The sequence below is a fragment of the Peromyscus eremicus genome, chromosome 18 (assembly GCF_949786415.1).
Source record: "Peromyscus eremicus chromosome 18, PerEre_H2_v1, whole genome shotgun sequence".
NCBI lineage: Eukaryota > Metazoa > Chordata > Mammalia > Rodentia > Cricetidae > Peromyscus > Peromyscus eremicus.
Window position 1 is genome coordinate 39,846,841 of NC_081434.1, and position 20,421 is coordinate 39,867,261.

General features: G+C 41.0%; 1 protein-coding gene and 1 long non-coding RNA gene across 6 annotated transcripts in view; one reads left to right on the plus strand and one right to left on the minus strand.

The window, feature by feature from the left end:
- Positions 1-20,421, minus strand: part of C18H12orf42 (chromosome 18 C12orf42 homolog) — a 136,640-nt gene that overhangs the window by 86,134 nt on the left and 30,085 nt on the right. The window contains exons 1-2 of one of the 3 annotated variants that reach the window (XM_059245375.1): positions 954-992; positions 799-867 (exon numbers count right to left, since the gene is read on the minus strand). Coding sequence is in view for 1 of the 3 variants with exons in the window: in XM_059245373.1 (XP_059101356.1) it covers positions 799-867 (69 nt within the window). In the remaining 2 variants the exon portion in view is untranslated. Of the gene's footprint in view, positions 1-798; positions 993-20,421 lie in introns of those variants that run through there. The other 2 variants (XM_059245373.1, XM_059245374.1) reach the window with 2 other exon arrangements.
- LOC131894998 (uncharacterized) lies at positions 11,599-19,450 on the plus strand. Of its 3 annotated transcripts, none has more exons than XR_009375072.1 (4): positions 11,599-11,679; positions 12,710-12,836; positions 17,087-17,288; positions 18,172-19,450. It is a non-coding gene; the product is annotated as an uncharacterized LOC131894998 (long non-coding RNA). The 3 variants fall into 3 exon arrangements; XR_009375074.1 differs by having other exon boundaries at positions 19,119-19,450; XR_009375073.1 differs by lacking the exon at positions 12,710-12,836.

The window sequence follows — 20,421 nt, forward strand, 5'->3', positions numbered from 1 at the left end:
CTCTTCATCTGTCTGGGACCTAGTGAGGGCATCAGTATCTCTGCACTCTGGAGTTCTCTTTAGATGACATTGCAATTGCGCTCAAAGGCAAATAGGACATGGAGACATACAGACCTCTTACAATGTGTATTTCAGTACAAAAGTCTCCTCCTTTTCTCAGTCCCGCTTTTGTAAACAAAGCTCAGGTATGGGTAAATCTGGGATGCTACCAGGGCTCCGCGACAGTGGGACCGGCCTGCTAGCCAAGGCGACCATCTCTGTGTACACACCAGGGTCACTGAAAGAGGCACATCACATATCGTGGAGATAGAAGTTCACTTTGGCCTTCCATGAGTGAGCCATTAGCAACCAAGGAGCAAAAGCAGCCTGCTAAGAGGTCACACAGAGTGTTGAAATTTTCCAGTGTTTTAACTTTTTCTGTATCAAACCACTCATTCCTTGTATTGACTACTGTAAGACAAAATCATCATGCTAGACCCCCTAAATTGTGACACATATAGGCACTGAAAAAAGCATCTAGTCCATGTTTCTAGTCTTGATAATCAGATAAGTCTTTCCTTGATACACATATATCTATATGCTCAAAGAAGAAAGAGCTCACACGATTCTCAGACACAGACTCAAGGTTCTGTAGGAAATATCTTTTAGCATCCTCATTTAGGAATTTAAAACACAAATAATTTACAGTTATAATTTCCAAAATAAGTATGAAGGAATAGACGCCGAGTGTCAAGGTACGGAACACCGAGAGAGGACAGTACAGATGTGGTCCTAGGCAACAGGATTCTGTTTACTCACGTTTGTCTGAGATGCGCCTCTCTCCCACAGGGTCACATTGCTCACAATGGGAAGATAGCAGAGGGACTTCTGGAAGAGAGGGAACAAGGCATCTGGTGTCACTTCAGTCTCGTTTCGTTACTGAGAGATGAGTTTTAGGCAGCTCAGAAGCTCACTTATTCAAAGAATGGCCGTTCATACGGTGAGTACCTGATAATACCCAGAACACTGGCCCAGTTACCATGGGAACCGTGACAAATTCCAAATGCAGTTGCCACCTTTCAGAGTCCAGATGAAGCCACATGTAGGAAGTTTAAAGAAACCTCATGAATGAATTTCAAATGTTGATGCTGGTGTATTATAAAGGGAGAAAATGACTCTTGAGGTTTCTTTAAACTTCAATTAAGATGAAACAGAATTAAACTGGTACACCCTTTGCCATACGCTTTTGATATATGTCACACAATCTTGATCCATTCTCAACTGATATATGCAAAGCTAACCCACATACCCAAGAATATTAGTAAGTAAGAAATGAACACTACTTGGTGGAAGTCATTAATTTGGAACTATATGTTATGCAGAGTTAACATGGGAAAAACTTGCTTGAAACAAATGTGCAATGCATATAATATGATTGCTCGGGGCAGCCAGAGAAGGTAACCTGAGGACTTCATGATGGGAGAGAACCTTGACATTTTCCAGAAAATGTCAAACTTTAATAAGATGATATCTAGATTGGTTTTCTAACTTCTTGTTTTCAATTTGATGTTTTTCATTTAGTTAGTCACAGTGTTCAGAGCCCTTGACCCAGCACTTGCTAAACTCAATCCTGGTACCTTGAAGAGTACACCCCAAGATACCCAAGGCCAGGATACAGGTATACAACTGAAAAACAGTAGCCCTTCTGCATTTCACCAAGGCAGCAAGGATTTAAACATTTTATTGGTTGATTTAATTTTATATGTAGGTGTATGTACCTTAGTGTATGTACGTTTACCATGTGTATGACAGTGTCCAAGGCAGCCAGAAGAGGGTGTATGATTTCCTGGAGCTGGAGACATGGTTGATTGTAAGCTGTCTGCTGTGGCTGTTAGAAACTGGACCTGGGTCCTCAGTAAGATCAGCAAGTTCTCTTAACCGTGGAGCATCTCTCCAGCCCTGGGTGACCAGGATTTAAAACAGGGATAGTTACAAAGACTCATGCAGGGAAAAGCTGAATGTTGTGGAGGAGAAAGACAGACAGGTGTATGCAGACTCAAAGGTGGTAGATGGTGTGGACTTGGGAAACAGACGTCTTCCTACTCAACAAAAATCAAGAAGAATTAATGGTCTTCCTAAAATCCTAAGCAAGACTGAAGGACATGGGAAGTAAAACGTTAGGTTTAAGGGGGCAGGAAAAGAATAAAACTCCTGGAATTTAGAGAAAATATACCAGTGAGTAAAAAGATTTCTAAGAGCCCTGAAAGTGATTATAAATATACCATAAATACAGGCACAGGTGTGAGCCGATGAAGTCAAGCAAACACATCTTTTACATGGTAACCCTGGTGTCATTTCTGTACATGACAAACATACAACAAACAGGACTAGAGAACAAGGGGAGAAGCAGGAAGGAATCCTAAACTACCACCATCTGCATGCTAGGTGAAGAAGTTACTTCAGATCGCCCAGCATAGTGAAGAGCCAGTCACCAGCCTGGACTCCTCCGACTACTTAACTCTCTGGTGAAGGGTGCATATGCAGCCTTCAAACCTCAGAAGTCTGTTTGGAAAACCTGGAAACCACCTCATCTGTGCAGGACAGAAGGACCACCAGGGGAAGTCAGGCTCATGCCCAACATGCATCTCAGGCCCCCTCTTCAGTGAAACCTCTGCATTCACTCCAACCATGCATTTTCATGCATCTGGGGTTTCCCAACTAGGTAACCTTTACCCGAGGTGGACAGGACCCTTTGCACACTGCTCTGACATTGATTTCAACAGAGATTTCTTGGTACCACTGCTCAAGCTATGCTTGTGTCACGGCACAACTGAGCAGCATCATTCGTGTGCCTGGGATGGGCAAACAGTATCCCCACGTGTGCACAGCAGTCCTGCAATGTGTACTTTCCAAACAGTAAGGCTCCATGGCAGCCAACAGTGCATTCTGTTCCTTTAGAAGAAAAAGTAGAACATTTTGTTGAGGTATAACTAATATACAAATGACTGAATGTATCTGATATCTACAAACTCATGACTTGGGAGGTATTTACCAGAGTAAAGAAGCAACAGAGATTAGGATTATCTATCAGCTCTCTGGGAAAGCCTCCCCTTGAACCTTCAAATGCAGGTAGAATTTATTTTCAAACTAAGAGGCTATTGTAATCAACAAGCCAGTGGGGGAGGGGCTTGAAAAAATAAAATCGCTGGGATAGTCATTGTCGGTCATTAACCTGATTTCCTAATGAATATGGCATTAGGCATTCATTAACAATCATTTGTGTTTATGTTGAGCAGTTGATGTGTGATGAAGGTTGGTAAATGAAAGCAAATGTAACCAGGGAATTCTGGACACTTATAAAGCAATTAACTTGTTTGGCAGTAATTACACATTGAAAGCTAAATCAAGTGCATTTAGAAAGCCACAAGAGTCGCCGCATAAAGCAAAATACTCATAAATAATAATAATAATAATAATAATAATAATAATAATAATAATAATAGCCCATGTTTCTCTGAAGATGAAAGAGAAGGCAAAAATATACCATAAGTGACGAGCAGAAGGCGTGGGTCTGATGAGAAGAAATGAAGTCATAGCCCATATCTTAGAGAAAAATCAGGTTACCAAAAATAAGGATAGATCCACCCATTTTATTTAGATTTAAAAAAAAAAAAAACATTGTGACACAATATTGTGGAACCAGGTGTCACACACTGCGGGATACAGGTTTTGCTCCATTCACATGCATGCACAGACATATATGACTCATTCCCTGCGTGAACGGCGAAAACCAAACCTGCTGGCAGGAAGCTCAGACGGCCACTCTATTGAAGTAACGGGTTTTTACCACTGACAGTTTTGATCTTCAGATGACACCTGAATGTGGCCTTTATTCGACATAGTGTGTGGCTCTAAGTTCCAGTCATTAAACACAGTCAACAGCTTTCAAAATAGAGCACTGTGGTGGCCTTAAGAAAAGAATCCAGGGAAAGATGGATGGACCGGTTAAAGCAAAGGATACAAGTACAAAATCCCAGGCAAAATTTATCACAAAATTTATCATCAAAGTGTCTCTGCAGAGCTACATACAAAGCTTCAGTGATGGCGCTTTCAGATGGGAAATCACTGTTTTCGGAATTTCCAGTCCTCTAAAATTTAGTGGAGAAATAGGAAGAATAGAGATGTGTGTGTGTGTGTGTGTGTGTGTGTGTGTGTGTGTGTGTGTGACTGTGTATAAAAGTTTGTGTGGTTGTATGTGAATGTGTTATGTGAATGTGTGTGTGTGTGAATGTGTGTTGTGTGTGACTGTGTGAGTATGTGTATGAGAGTGTGTGAATGTGTGTTTGTGTATGCAAATGTGTATGTGAGAGTGTGTGTGTGTGTGTGTGTGTGTGTGAGAGAGAGAGAGAGAGAGAAAGAGAAAGAGAGAGAGAAAGTAAGTGTGTGTGTGTGTGTGTGTGTGTGTGTGTGTGTGTGTGTGCATTCCCTCCTAGGGCAGCAATAAGATGATTAGGCTGCAGGAGAAAATCTTCAGGGGAGCTCAGAGAGTGGACTAAAAACACAAAGATTTTCAAGCTTGAGTCAATGTCTGGATCGCCCTCCTTTAAAGATGGGATGTGACAAATACCTTCACAAGTAAAGGTTCGCATGTACTTGAGGGTTAGTAACCAAAAGAAAGTTCCCAGGAGGCTCCACAAAGGGCAGCTGGCCTTGTGGAAACATTTGCGAAGTGCTTGGCTGTCAACAAGGCTAAAAGCAAATACTTGCTTTGCCCCTAGGATTGGAACAGAAAGCGGAAACCAGGAGATGGCTTTTGAAATCTCGGGTTAGGTCACTGAACTGCACCAAATAGGAAGATACGTTTGCCACAGTGAGTGCTGTTTCTTCTAAAAGGTGTAGTTTGACTATAAGAGAAAAATCATTTGTTTCTAGGCATAGGATCAAGATATTAATCTCAAAACGCATTAATGAACATTAATTGAAGCTCCTTTTATAGATCTGATTGTCTACTTAGTTAACTGAAATAGGGGTGTTTCATTTAAAGTTTCCTTGGTCAGCAAATTGCTTCCTGACGTAAACCACACTCCAGCAGTGTACTAATACATCACTCCATTCCTTTGTAGTTGTCCCAGGAGCTTTTCCTGAGTCTTCACAGTCAAAGACATTCATGTGTCAGAAAATTCAGGGAATCTGCCATTGAAGCAGCTGTTATTACAGACAATTCTTACCTTTTAATGTACAGTCAGGTCACCTGGGGCTCACTGGGTAAGACGTGCCAGCTGGCTGAGGAGGTCTAGTGTGGGCTCAAGATCAGGCTTTTATAGCAAGCTTCCTGATGATATGGTTCCCATATAACATATCACTGAACCTCTGAGCCTTACAGTATTTATTGTCTCAAAGAGGATATAAGAGACTAGGAATGGTAGAACATGCCTTATAATCCCAACACTTTGGAGGCTGAGGCAGGAGGATTGCTAAGAATAATCTGTTCTGCATAGGTAGCCACGAAGAGGTCAGCCAGGGCTGTTTAACAATACTCATTTCAGCTGGGCGGTGGTGGCGCACGCCTTTAATCCCAGCACTCGGGAGGCAGAGCCAGGCGGATCTCTGTGAGTTCGAGGCCAGCCTGGACTACCAAGTGAGTTCCAGGAAAAGGCGCAAAGCTACACAGAGAAACCCTGTCTCGAAAAACCAAAAAAAAAAAAAAAAAAATACTCATTTCAAAAATTATAAATAAAATAAAGAGATTAAGACCAAAGATAACTGAAACCTTGAAAATAGATTCCTCTCCAATGAGAGTCCTCAAAAGTATAATGAACCAGGAATTGAGCAATGTCCATTAATAATGAAAAATGAAGACATGGTCTAGCCACCATGTAGCGGACGTTCCAGTTGTCATGGCTATGCCCAACGCATGTGTGTCCACTTGTCTGGTTATTGCAACCAGGGTAATTATTGATTCCCACTGCAGTGTGTTCAGCCCCAAAGGAGTAAAACAAAAATGGTGCACAATCTCTATGGTCCTCCCCAGGAAGCCCAGCAGAACAAAGGCCCGGACAGGATGAAGAGAGTACCCAAGATATGCCTCCATCAGACAAAGCAGAAACATGAAAACGTATCGGGGGCCACTTCTTAAAGGGCATGTCCTTCAAGAGCCAAATGTCTTTCAGCCAAATTCAGAAGTAGAGGCATAAATAGATTTAGTGGCAAAAAAGGAAGTAAAATGGTGATGTCAGAGAAGAGGGACAGAGAAGTCTTGATGGGAGAACATTCTGACCATGAGTTAGCTGCTGATAGTGATAATAACAGCTCTTGTCCCTACAGCAGCTTCCTTAACCAAGACACTATTGGTTGCCTTCTATTTTTATCAAGATTTATTTCGGAGATGAGAAACCTGAAACCCAAAGAATTTCACTATATCCCAAGGCAATCCCATTACTGAGCAGTTGGGATTCCAAGGAGAGTCTGCCTAGTAGCAAGACCTGTATTCTTCTCGTGGCATCTTGCATAAGTATTTCAGAAAATCTAGATGGTGAAGCATGAGGCAGCCTGTGAGAAGAGAAGAGACCAGCATTGCATTTCTATACAAACATTCCACTCTATTTTTTTCCTTTCTTCCACTAGTACTTTGAGTATTTGAATACACAGAAAAATAATTGACTCCAGTCACCTGGCAATCTAATATTTTATCAGCCTTTGGCAAACTCCCTGTCAGCAACAAATTTTCAGACCTTTTAAATAACCATAATTTTATTCTCAGTTATTCTTCAAAGTATCTTTACCTTTGAAAGACCTCAACTTTGGAAAGCACAGTCAAACAAGACAGGCAGAAACTGAGCCAAGGGAAGCATCAACAAAGCTACAGTTAGCCTTGTGGAGCTCCACATGAACTCCAAAAAAACGGAAAAACATGGCGCCCTCTCTTGGCAGACAGGGCCCTCTGGCAATCCTTGGTTTGGTCAGTAAATGTCATTGTGTAGAGCAAAACCTTCCAACGACTGTCACTGACTTTACCTGTGGAATGTGTACAAGGGTGAGCATCAAAACTACAAAATTGCAGAATGCTGAGGAAGTGGAAACGTGGGCTGTGTGTAGTCTACACTACTTTTAGGAGTCCCACTGTGAATGGAGAACAAGAGATAAGACGGAAGCCAGGCAGGGCAATGGGGTCAAGTGTTGACTTTATCTCTCTAAATAATTACAGAGGTCTAGGAAAGCTTAAAAACAGAAAGGGGGTGTGGAGGTGAGGAAGGAGGCTTAATACATACAATAGTCAACTTTAAATTCAAAAGTGCCAGTCCCCAGTTCTAATCCTCTCTTCAAGGAAGACAAAACCATCTAGGTTAAAAGATTCTGAGTCTAAGAAGTAAATCTTATTCCCTCTAGATAAACACACAGGCTCCCAGTTGAACAAAATCACTTACTCTTTGTGTGTGTCTTAATTATAAATTCATTCCTCAATTGTTAATTGTCAGCCACTGATTCCAGAAGCTCAAGAAAAACAATAGAAACTCGATTTAAATGATGTTTTTATAACTGTTGCGTTTTTATTATTATTAAAGCATTAGCAGGAGACAGGATGTTTATTCAACTTTGGATACCCACGGTCAACTAAGCAGAAGCAACAACTGGATATTCCTTGTTAACATCTGTTTAAGTAGTTTTCTATCAAACAACACTAACATGCCTATACAAATATCCCTTCCTTTGGCTGCTAGAAAAATCCAAGACAAATATGTTATGTGCAGCCAAACACCAGCAAGTCCATTATAAGTCAGTGATGATCAGTGGCTAGATACAACAAGCTTACAAAAAAAAAAAAAAGAGCCTTAGCAGGACGCTGGGAGACTGGGGGTTTTGTGGATCACGCATTCTGTCTCATCATGTGGTTACCATTTCAGAAGAATCATTGAATTTCCAGGAACCAGCCAGGCTCGTCAAAAGAAATCACAAATCCTTAACTAACATATGCTAACTTTTCTTTGAGGAACAAAAGAAGCATCTTTGTTTGTTCCTCACCAGCAAACACGCAGCCATCTCAAAGGCGTCCTTTCACTGGTCATGTTAGCAGGGAAATTCAATTGTATTTAATTAAGTTCACCCCCCCCAAAAAAAAAAAAACCCTGCACACAGAAGCATCAAAGAGGTTATCAGGGGTCAGATGCCTGTCATGACTTTCTGACCCTCCCCAAATGCAAAATAAAAGATTGTGGTATCCCTGCTGGCAAGATGGGTTTCCACGTTTGTGTCTCTCCCTTTCTGCTTTAATTTAATAGCAATCAGCACAATATGGCCACTTTTTCTGAACAATAGTATGGGCAGAAGTTAGATTTAGAGCATTGCAAGGGGGAGAAGGGACACAAGAGAAGCTCACTGTGGCTTTCAAGGCTCAATGAGAACATCACATCCATACCCATGATGCACACACACATACACACACACACACACACACAAATCTATTTAACATTCATTGTGCTCAAAATGGACAGATGTGTGCCTCTGAATCTCATATTCAGGAATTAATTTCAATGTTCAGCTTCCCATAGATGCTTTTAAAGAGAGGTATGCATGAATAAGAGTTTTTTTTTTTCTTTATCAGAAAGTAATCTTGGGGTCTGGCCATGCATTTATCAGCTCTTTTAACTTAAAAAAATCTTAAATATTTATGGTTCCTCTTCTCTAAATTTTATAATTTTCACCTTATATTGAGCACTTAGGAATATAACCAGAGTTCTAAATGTGTTTCATGGAAACCAAACATAAGTTACTTAAACTGAATGTTACTTAAAATTTTAAATATCCAGTTACAAGGGAGTCCCAGGCCTGGCCACTTACTTCCTAAGATATTTCATGTTTAGAAAATGGTATTGTTAAGTGATACAATGAAAATGAGCCTAAGGGTCTAGGGCCCAAAAGGTATCTTCCAGATCATGTAATTCAGCATCCCAGCTGATGTTTGACCTCCTGGTCACCTGGCCACCTCATTGTATTCAATCTGTGATTAGGACTCGCACGAAAACTTCAAACTTGCCATTTCCTAGGGCCATCCATTTCTGAAGACATAATCTTCATAAGCAAACATTGAAAAGAGAACTAAAATGATTCAATGCTGAAGTCAAGTGTCTCAGATTTTGACTGTAGCTCTGAAGCCCATTTCATAATTCAAGTAATTTGCTCAAGCACCCTATTCACGTGAAAAGAAGATTAGTGTGTCCTCATCTCTGAAGATTTGTGTGGTTTTATGAAATTGACTTTTCCAGTGTAGGTCAGATGGTTGAGTCATCTTTGGCTTGAACATCTGCTGAAGTCAACAAGGAACCACTGCTTGGAAATCTTTCCAAGTTTCACACGAAAGAGCATCAGGCTGCCTGGCATGATTTTCATCGCCACAAGCGAGTTCCAGAGTGGACGGGGAAGTGATACAAGATGTGCCTTCTTTTCTGTAGTCAGTGCTTTGAAAAGAGTTGTAAGAGGGACACTTAAGACTGTGACCTGGTGCCAGCCAGAAGAACATGGTGGGAACAGGAGACAACTTAGAGAACACTTCTTGTCCAGTGTTGAATTCCACGAGCCTCTGCCCTTCCTGATGAGAAAAGCAGGTGCAGAATGGAAGACTGTGCATTTATGTACATCCATCCTCTTGAAGGCCAAATAAGAGGGAGGAATAAGCAGGGTCAAGAGTTACTGAGCTCATCTCAACCACCCTATAGAAAAGGAACTGTGGTCTCCAGTCATGAAAGAAAACTGGTGGATGGCTACATGACTAGATGAATTGACAGGTCTAAGAACACTCAGCTACTAAATGGGGAAGATTCAGACCAAGTTCTGTACCCAAAGCACCCAAGCCCAGTCCAATAACTTTGACAATGGAATTTAACTACCTTTAAGACCACAAAGACCATATTTGAGTTGTTTCCCTTTTCCCATCCATATGGAAGCACACAGCACATCTACAGATTCATTTGCCATCTTCATTTTACACAGTTAGCTCATTTGCCACATAGGTAAAACAACCATCTGTGTCTTTGTTAATAACATTATACTAGTAGGGGTATGTTTAATGCTTTCTAAAATATTTTTGCTATGTGTGTGTGTGTATGTGTGTGTGTGTGTGTGTGTGTGTGAGAGAGTATGTCTGTGTCTGTGGGAGAGTGTGCCCACGTGCCCAGAGGGCAGAGACATCAATCACACTGGAGCTGGAGTTTTAGGCCGTTGTGAACTGCTTAACATGAGGGCTGAGAAACAGACTTGGATCCTCTGCAAGGGTAGTGCCCATTCTTAACCACCCAGTCTTCCTTCAGGTCCCTGTTTAATCTTCTTAATGTGCAAAACCTTTAAGATAAGTAATAAACAAAAGGACTTAATGAAAGACCCCCAGCCTCCCCGCCTAACATAGCTTAGCTCAGCTGCTTTTGAATAAAGCCTGAGAGGTACTGAGGAGCTCAGTTAGCCACCTGGCCCCAGAGCGAGGAACTAAAAGGTCAGAAAAAGGTCGGGAAAACACCCTGTACCCTAGACAGAAGCTAGGCGTGGGCGAGCTCGGGGAGAAACCACGAGCTGACCTGGGTTTGAACCTGGCCTGATTCGAATCATCCAATCAGAACTGGCCTCATTTGCATCATCCAATCAAAACCCTGTAACCAGGCTTCTTGCTTCTGTACCCGTGCCCGACCCTATAAAAACCCTCTGCTCCAGCCCGTGGGCGCGCCAGTCCCTTGAGCTTCTTGAGAGACTGTGTCGCCCCGGGTACCCGTGTTCCGGAATAAAGCCTCATGCTGTTTGCATCTGATTCGTGGTTTCGGTGTGTTCCTTGGGCAAGGGTCTCTCCTGAGGGAAGACTGCCATCAGGGAGTCTTTCATTACTACCCTTTTTATTGTGCTAAACTATAGCAATTTATTCTTCCCACAACAGTCCCCTTTGCTCCATATGATACCACTAAATGTTAAAAAAAAAATACAAAATTAGTGACCAAAAGTAAAAATTGGTATGGACAGTAACTGCCAAAAGCTGAGTGCTTCTGTCCTTAAATTTGTGCATTGAAATTCATAATACAAAAGTGTTGGTATCAAAAGTTGGGGCCTTCAGAAGATGAACTGACATCACTGTTGGGTAATATTATTTTAAGGTGTGTTACTTTTGCTTATCTTGCATTTGTTTAACTCTGTGAAGCTGTGTTACTGTGCCTGTCTAAAACACCTGATGGTCTAATAAAGAGCTGAACAGCCAATAGCGAGGTAGGAGAAAGGATAGGCATGGCTGACAGGCAAGAGAAGATACAGAAGGAAAAATCTGGGAGGGAGAAGAGTAAGAGAGCAAGGAGGAGAAGACGTCATGGGCCAGCCAACCAGCCACATAGCTGAGTGGAGTAAGAGTGAAAGTAAGATATACAGAAAAAAAGGGGGAAAGCCCAGAGGCAAAAGGCAGATGGGATAATTTAAAGTTAAGAAAAGCTGGCTAGAAACAAGCCAAGCTAAGACCAGGCATTTATAAGAAATAAGTCTCCATGTCTAATTATTTGGGAGCCCTCAAAGAGTAAAGAGAAAAAACAACACCTCACAAATGTGATTCAAGACCCCATAAAAAATCCTAAATGGGAAATTGTTGCCCCTTTTGTCACAGGACACAGCAATGAAGTATCATATTCAGAGAACACTGAATCACCGAGTGCCTTGACCTTGACCTTCAAAGCATCCAGGACTGTGAGCAGTGAATTTCTATTGTTTATACATTACCCAGTCCAGTTATTTTATTACAGCAGCCTAAAGCAGCCTAAACAGGCTATGACAAGTACACACATGCCACACACACATACATACACACACACACACACACACACACACACACACAAAGAAAAACAGACAGACAGACAGACAGACTTAGGAACACAATGCTGCCATTCTGTATCCCACTTCTACTCTAAATACAATTCATAAAAACCTGATACAGTCCCTGCTGTTCACTGACTGGGAGGCCAATGCAACAAACATTAATTACTGTGCTGAGTTTGTTGAGCATAATTAAGCAGACTATACTTACACTCAGGTGTGTGTCACATCTGGACTTGTTACCAAGGCAACAGAACACCATCTGACCCTCCAAGATAAAGCACACGTTCTAGGATTCTTTCTGCAGACTAACATTTTAACTAAGTCCAAATTTTTAACCTTTGAGTGAGCAGAAGTAAAATCTTATCATTCAGAATCAAAGTGAGAAACACACTTAACACCAAGACCGTTTTGATTTAATTTTACTCATTTGAATGCTAAGTATATTCTAATTCAGCCAAACAATAATGAACAAATAATGGTTCTGTCATGCAAATACAGGGATGTGGTTGTCTGATAAACTGTAATAACTTTTCAGAGAGACAAATCCCCCCCAACACCAAAGAGAACTTTGGATGAGGACGTAGCTCAGTTGGTAGAGAGAGGGCTTACCTAGCATGTAGCCTAAGCATGCAGGAAGATTATGTTAGACCCAGCATACGACAGGTGGAAGCCAGCACTTGGGAGGTGGAGACTAGAGAATCAGAAATTCATGAAGATCATCCTTCACTACATTGTTAATTCAAAACCAGCCCAGACAACATGAGACCACATCTCAGAGTGTAGGTTTGGGACTAGAGTGGACTTGGCTTTCCTTGACACAGGATACACATGTTGTTTGTGGAGAAAACAGACTAAACTCAAGAGTCTAATATGCTACATTTGTCTCTTCCTCCTCTGCCAGCTCCATGACCTTTAGGATAGACTAACAAAAGCAGTCATTTATAAAATCCCCAAGCTTCAACAAACATTTTATACATGTTAACACATTGGATCACAGTCTTTGAAGTAGGTGTCAGATGATAAACATGGTAAGTAAAACTCGTAGTGGTATGAGTATGTGTAAATATTATCATTAATATCATGTTTTAGAAATAAATTACTTGAACATTAAGAGGAAAATGCAATCATGCCCAAAGATTAAAACCAAATATACAAATACCAATGGGAAATAGCAAAGGTCAATTAATGGTGTCTATAAAATTTAAGAGAATTAAATAATTCTTGCATAATCCTGACTCCACAGCAGCATGAAGAAAGCTGTGAGTACTTAGTCTCTCCAGAAGAGAAGAACACGGCTAGTACCTAGTAGAGGCCGGAGCACCATGACGCTGCTGTCAGAGATGGCGATGAACAGTCTACTTTGCTGAAAGAATTAGACAGCTCATTAAGACTCATAGATATAACACAGACTTCATGAAGAGCAAAAGGGGAATGGGTAAAAAATGACTGTGTAAGGGAAAATAATTTGTTCAGACTTTAAGATGAAGTATTCCTGTTTGGAAAAAAATAGGTCCTTTTTTTAACAGATTCTGGTCAAATCTTTGAAATTAGTACACTGTGGCATAACCAAACCTTCACACAGTCTCACCTATTCCACAAATGTACCCCAAATGAGAAAGAGCCACCGGAGAGCCCATTTTACAAATAACTCCCACTTCTACCAACACCCAGGAGCAAACAGCTTGTACAGTGTGGGGTTAACCAAAGATGATATTGTCTGACTTTCTAGGCGAGCAAGAAGTCCTCCATCTAGCCAAATCTGCTAAGAGGTGAGGCTATGGGTGATGTCATCATTATAGTCCCTTAAAACGACACTCATCGTCACACGGCACTTGTACAATGATGGGCCATAAGTCAGTCCAGCCGCTGACACGCTATGGGCATATAGAGGATTTAGCTTTACTTTGGGTTTTTATTTTCCAGATGACCTTCTGCGAAATATCACGGAAGGCTTGTGACTCAAGCTTTACAGTAACATATGCTTTAGGAGTTTAATTTGGTTTTGAACAGGATTAAATGTGCCAAAAATCAGACCACAAGATATTCATAATGAGGGACAGAACACAATAGTCACCTTAAGTGAAGAGTAATTATATAACAAGAATTCGCAAATTGCTTGATGGCGTTTTCTTGTGGAGACAGGCACAGCTGCCACGCTGAGAAAGTGCCAAGTTGTATTCTTTTCTCCCCGTTTCCAAGAAGAGAAATCCCCTCTGCCTGGTGCGGCTTCCTGGTTCTTCTCTGATGCATTCACACATCTTAACAGGTGATTGCTGGGGCAACCTGGTCTTTTTCTCAGAATGTGTCTTGGCCTTTTTACAACTGAGTGTGTAAGGCATACAAGTGTGTGCTAGGATGTCAGTTGGATGTCTGTTTTGTTATAATTAAAATTTGTGTTCAGTAAGAGGCGTGTACGTGCCTAAAAAGTAATACAGGACTTTAGAGAAAAGCAGTGTGGATGTTAAAAAGCATTTCTGACTACAATAGATTTTTGGTTGGCCTGTTCAGCCAATAAAACATTCAGAATATATCAGAATCTTACATAAAACAAAAGGTTAGTGCATCAGGGAATCGGGGAGGGAAGAGTAGCCTGTAACATAGGTGGAGCTTAACACATGAGGAAATAGACATCTTTTTTCCTGGAAGGTGGGGACAGACAGACAGACTGCTTTGCTACTGAAAATCATTTTCAGTGGAGCTGTGCAGGATTGATGCTTTCGTGGATCTAAGACACTTTTGAAACTGAGGAAAGCATGCACTTCCCACTGTACCCCACCCACACAACAGGACTGAACTCACTCATCTACGTGCTGTGTTTGCTATTATGTCTACCAGTTAACTTGGAGTTTGCTTTGTACCCACCAAGATGGGTATTTAGTCCTGACCTAACAACTCTACCGCTCTGTGAAAGGGATCTTTGTTCCCCACTCTGCATTATTGTAATTGATTTTAAGTTGGTGACCTTAAGAATTGAACTCAACTCCTGACCCCTGCTTTAACCTGCTGTACCCTGAGCTCTGGGTTTTACAGCAAGCTCTCTTGCTGAGCTAAATACATATTTGCATGCGGTATATAAAAGATATTACAACCACTATGTACACAGACAACAGATTTATTTCAGGTTCCAGTTCTTTTCCTAAGAAAGGCGGCCTATCCTTCCCCACTCTTAAGCTTGAGCACATCTGTATCCCCCCCCCCACTCATTCTGCCACCCGAGTCTTTTCATGTTCCTGTACCAAAGTACCAACTTAAGAACAATCTGAACATACAAATGAATCTCTGCAACACTTAGGAGAAAGTCAACATTGAATGTGCACTGAAAACCACAGCATTACAAATGCAACTTCTTTTTTCTATCCCTAAAATATGAACAAGACTGAGTAGTTTTCACTGGAAAGCCCCCTAGCTTCGCTATGGAAACAGTCTGAGTGTTGGAAGTGACCCAAATCTGAATAACTAGCTTGTAAAGATCTCTGTGTCCATCTACAAGAGAGACCTGGATTGACCTTCTAAAGAGAAGTTGAACCTCATATTGCTTGCCTTGCTCAGAAATCACAAAGGGTCTCTGAACGTCTCTCAAGGCATGAGGGTGTCTGCTCCTTATCCAAACCACCCTCTCAACCTTGGCCAGCATTCTCCCCTCTACATGCTCTTACCAACCCCCCAGGCCCTTCTGTCTGTCCCCTCTACTCTCCTTGCTTTTCCAGTGTGTGACACTCATACTCTGACTTTTCCCTTCAACTATCATCTCGCTTCATCTGCATCTAGGTCCTAATCATAATGATTCAAGACATATTTACATTCACAGAGAAGCCGATATGTTAGTCTACACCTGTAACTCCAGCACTCAGGAGGCCAAGACAAGGGAATCACAGTATCTAGACCAGCCTGCACAGTGCAGTGTGTCCCTGTTTCAAAAGCAAAAATCAAGAGTAACAACAACAAAAAGGAGCTGGAAAGATGGCTCAACAGTGAAAAGCACTGATTTTCCAGAGAACTCAGGTTCAATGCCCAACATCCACATGGCAGCTCACAACCTTCCCATAATTCCAGTTCCAGGAGAGCTGATACCCTCCCTCTTCTGGCCTCTGCAGGCAGCAGGTATGCATGCAGATGCATAGACATACAAAGAGACAAAACACCATACATATAAAATAAAAATAAATAAATAAATCTATTGTTAAAAAAAGAACAAAGAGAGGGATGGAGAGATGGCTCAGAGGTTAAGAACACTAGTTGCTCTTCCAGAGGTCCTGAGTTCAATTCCCAGCAACCACGTCGTGGCTCACAACCATCTATAACAAGATCTGGTGCCCTCTTCTGGAAATAAAAATTTTAAAAAAAAAGAACAAAGAACAAAATAAAGCAAGCTTTGAGCACTTTGAGAAGAGAGATGACCTCATGTGTCTTTAGAATCCTCTCAATGAGGAAAAAACTTTGTACTGAATAGAAATTACATAAGACATATTGCGTACAGGATAGGTGTGTATTATACTGTGCAATCTAAGTTTCCTTAATACTCCATAATGTTCACACAAGCATAAAATATCCTAATGATTCTGTTCCCACAATACATTTCATATTTAAGTAATGTGTAACTTTACCTAGATTCGGATATTTTGACATTTATAAGACATATATGCCTGGATTTATGTGACTTTTAGTCTAATACAAAAATAAATAAATAAATAATCATTTTGTTGGGAGGCAAAAAAAGATACTGCATAAAGAAATTGTGGGATTGACAGGTTATTGGGCAAGAAGATAACAAGTGACTAGATAAAGGGTTGGGTAAGTGAGTAGTTAAACAGTTGGGTGGATGAATGAATCGTGTCATTGCGTAAGATTCAAGTGACAGAAGCCGCATTTCACACATTGAACAAAATTCTTAAAAAGAACATCAATTAGCTCTGTAATTCTGGACTAATCCAGCTTTGTTCACAAAGATATTTTGAAGTTAACTTTGTTCCTCTATCTGTCTTATAGCCAAGAGCTATTAATACACAGAAACTGCATTTTAATTAATGCCAACCCAGATCTAATTCTTAAGAACTATATAACCATATCTTCCTTTGACTGACTGAGAAAACAGTTTTTCTCAGTAGCTATTTTTTAATACAGTAATCTTTACTGTGTTAATCTTTACTTTAATACAGTAATCTTTATAACTGTGGAAAATACAGGTTTAGGGACATCAGTTCCTAAGCCTTCATCTCCTACTGTCCAAAGCCAAGCTATGAAAGCCAGGCCCCAGCAAGCTTACTCTGTTTCTTCTTAGGTACACACAGCCTACCCTTCTCTACCACTAAACACCGGGACAATCTGATCTCCAGCAAACAACTGATCCTAAGAAGCTACATTGAAACAGAAATGGGATGACTCACTCACAAACAAGGAGAATTCTGGGAAGAGGAAGGCTGAGTCAGAAGTTACCAGCCAGACACAAAAGAAGCAAGATGACAAGACAGAACTGGGAAAAGGTACCAAGCCACGTGGCTAAACATAGATAAGAATTATGGGTTAATTTAAGTGTAAGAGCTAGTCAGTAATAAGCCTGAGCTAATGGCTGAGCAGTTACAATTAATATAAACTTCTGAGTGACAATTCTATAAGAGGGCTATGGGACTGCGGGGGCATGGTGGGACCCAAGAAACATCCAACTACAACTCATACACATGTGTTTTCTGTAGTGGGCACTTGTGTATATGATATCAGCTAAGAATGGGCTAGAAACAATTATTTCAAAGTGGCTGGAGTGACATGGCAATACAGATGTGGGAAGTCCACTAGGCTGCCTTTAGATGAAGAGACACAGACACTAACTACTGAGAGAGGAGAACCAATCTTTTTGGGGGACAAGTCCCCAATAGTCTAGCCAATCCCAAGAGGTCAGCCCTAAACAGGTGCATAGGAGCAACACTAAATGGACTCGGCAGATTGTATTTACACATGCATGAGTGTTTGTGGTATGTATGTGTGTGGGGGTGTGGGGGGGGTGTGGGTGTGTGTGTGTGTGTGTGTGTGTGTGTGTGTGTGTGTGAGAGAGAGAGAGAGAGAGAGAGAGAGAGAGAGAGAGGAGAGAGAATAATTAAAGAGGTCATGAATTTGAGAGGAACTGAGGATGACACAGAAATTAAAGGGGTAGAAGGTGTCAGAAATGATGTGCGCATAGTACTCACATATGAAATTCTCAAAATAATTTAATTTTTGAATTAAGAAATAATAAAATAAAATGGCTCTGAAGATCATTTTCAGTCTAGTATTTGGATAATATTTTGTATAGCCATATTGCTCATCTTGCTCATATCTATCACTGTCGAAAGTTGGGAGCTCTTTCTATACATGCTTCTGTGAATTAAGCAGGTGAGTCACAAACAAGAAGAGATAAACAACCTTACATGACTTCCTAAAAAAAAAAAATCACTGTCCAAACTTGGGTCTGAATGGGAGACAAAAGAGAACATAAAGCTATGCAGAGGAGCTATGCATTCAACAAGGAGATGATGGTGCGTTCAGAGACCCACAAGCAGTCTGGAGAGGTGGCAGCATTTGCAGGAAAGAGATGTTGAGGCAGCAAACAGCTGGAGATGATGGAGAAGAAGGCATGCCCAACCCTTGGCCAGTGATCAACACAAACCGTAAACTTACTTCAAATGGAAGTACTTAAGCATGCACAGTTCTCAAGCGTGAGGTTTGTGGATGACATCATTGTGTCACTATGTCAAAGGTGGGACACGTTTGCATGACAATGGACCTGAAAAGATTATAAATTAATGTTAGGATTTGAGCACTGTTTGACAAGATATAGCAAGGTATTCACCAGAGGGGATCCAGAGTGTTAATGACCAGAGGATAATCTTGAGTTTATAAGAGTCTCTAAGAAGGCCAAAGGTCAAGCTAGAATAGTCAAGTTAATAAAATGGGCACACATAGGTCCACGGGACTGGTATGTATGCTGGGCAGACTGGAGGAGCTAGAAGTGTAGTCTGGAGGATTCTGGGTAGGTGGAATCTGAAGAGTTGGGGTCATTGGAGTTTTTACCACTGTTAATAATATGGTCCGTAGTGGGTTGGAAGATTATCAAAAAGCCTTGGAAGGGTAAGGGTTGTCTTCTCCATACTTCCTATACCACCGATCACGTCTCTTATGACCTGATCCTACTTCTAGTTTAAATATCCTATCTACCTTCTGCAGTGAGGTCAAGATGACTCTTCTCAGTGTTTTTGCTGAAAATTCCCCCACTTTTTTTTTCTTTAAAGCTTAATGATCAGTTGTTGTCTCCCAAGTTAACTCTTAATTTCTTTCAAAAGACAAACAAGGCCAAGTAAGTGTAACTTAAAAACACTTTAGACAACAAAATTGACTCTATCGATATGGTAGAACCAATCAGAAGCAGCAGAGAACCAAGTGAAGTCTGAAAAACTTGGGGAAATACTGTGCCTTCTTTCAAGCCGGTTCCAAAGCCTAGCGTGCGACTAACGGGTGAGCAAGAGAGCCATGCACGTGCTTCTGCAAGACCCAGATGAGTGGCTAACACTGTCAGACCACAGATTTCCAGGAGGAATGATTAATCAAGAGAGATTTCAGTCCCGAGCTCCTGTCCTGTGTGTCTGGTACACACTCATTTTCAAAAAAAAAAAAAGAGGAGGAGTTGGTGGTTAGAAACGATGCTTGTGTCTGAAGTATATTCATTGAAACCAGAAGGGCACATTTATGGATAATGAAGTTTTTGAACTTGATTGGATTTGGTACTGAATTATTAAATAACTTCTTAAATAAAGGGAGAGAAAGAGAGGTGTCATGCTGAAGGGCATCGAGGGACTAAACCTGGTGGAAGCTCGATTTTTTTTTTTTAAACAAGCCCTTGTTCTATTCAAATCTGTTTAAATTCATTGAAATAAATTTGAGGCCTGTAAAGGTCATGACTCGAAAAAAGAAAAACCCCAAATTGATTTAGAGGGACTAACCAAGAAGATTTGCAGTCCCTTTCAGAAGTGGACTTTCTGAGTTGGAAGGGAATCGGCCAACCATTCTCTGGCTGAGCCACATGTTAATGTAACAGCCAATTATCACTTCACAGACGCAATATCCCAGTTCGTTCTTGTTTACAAGGTAACAACTCAGGGCTGGGAGTTTAGAAAATAAAGTGATGGACTAGACACATGCCGCCAAGGAAAAGCGTGGGTAGGATTTGGGGCTTTTTACTGGATGGGGTCCGTTTCATTAGTGGGCCTGCGTTCCCCGCTGGGCTCTTATTTCTAAGCCTTCTGTTTGGGATTTTCCTTTTAAAATGATATCTCCATGCAGACATCCACATTCATGTAAGAAAACACTTTGCACATGTCTGAGAAACCTGTAGAATGGTCCTGGAAAGCACAGAAATCTTTTACAAAGAAAAAAAAAATAAAAAGGAGTAAAATAGAATATTTTAGGCTTCCCTAGCAGGTGGGTTTCTGGTGGCTGAAAACCTGCTCGAAAAAGAAATAAGCCTGTAACTGTGGCAAAAGAAAAGACACGGGTTCTAATAATCCTGGCAAAACTAAACTGTAGACCTGGGAACATTTAAAAAAAAAAAAAGACACAACACCCTTCAAAAGAAAAATAAAACAATGC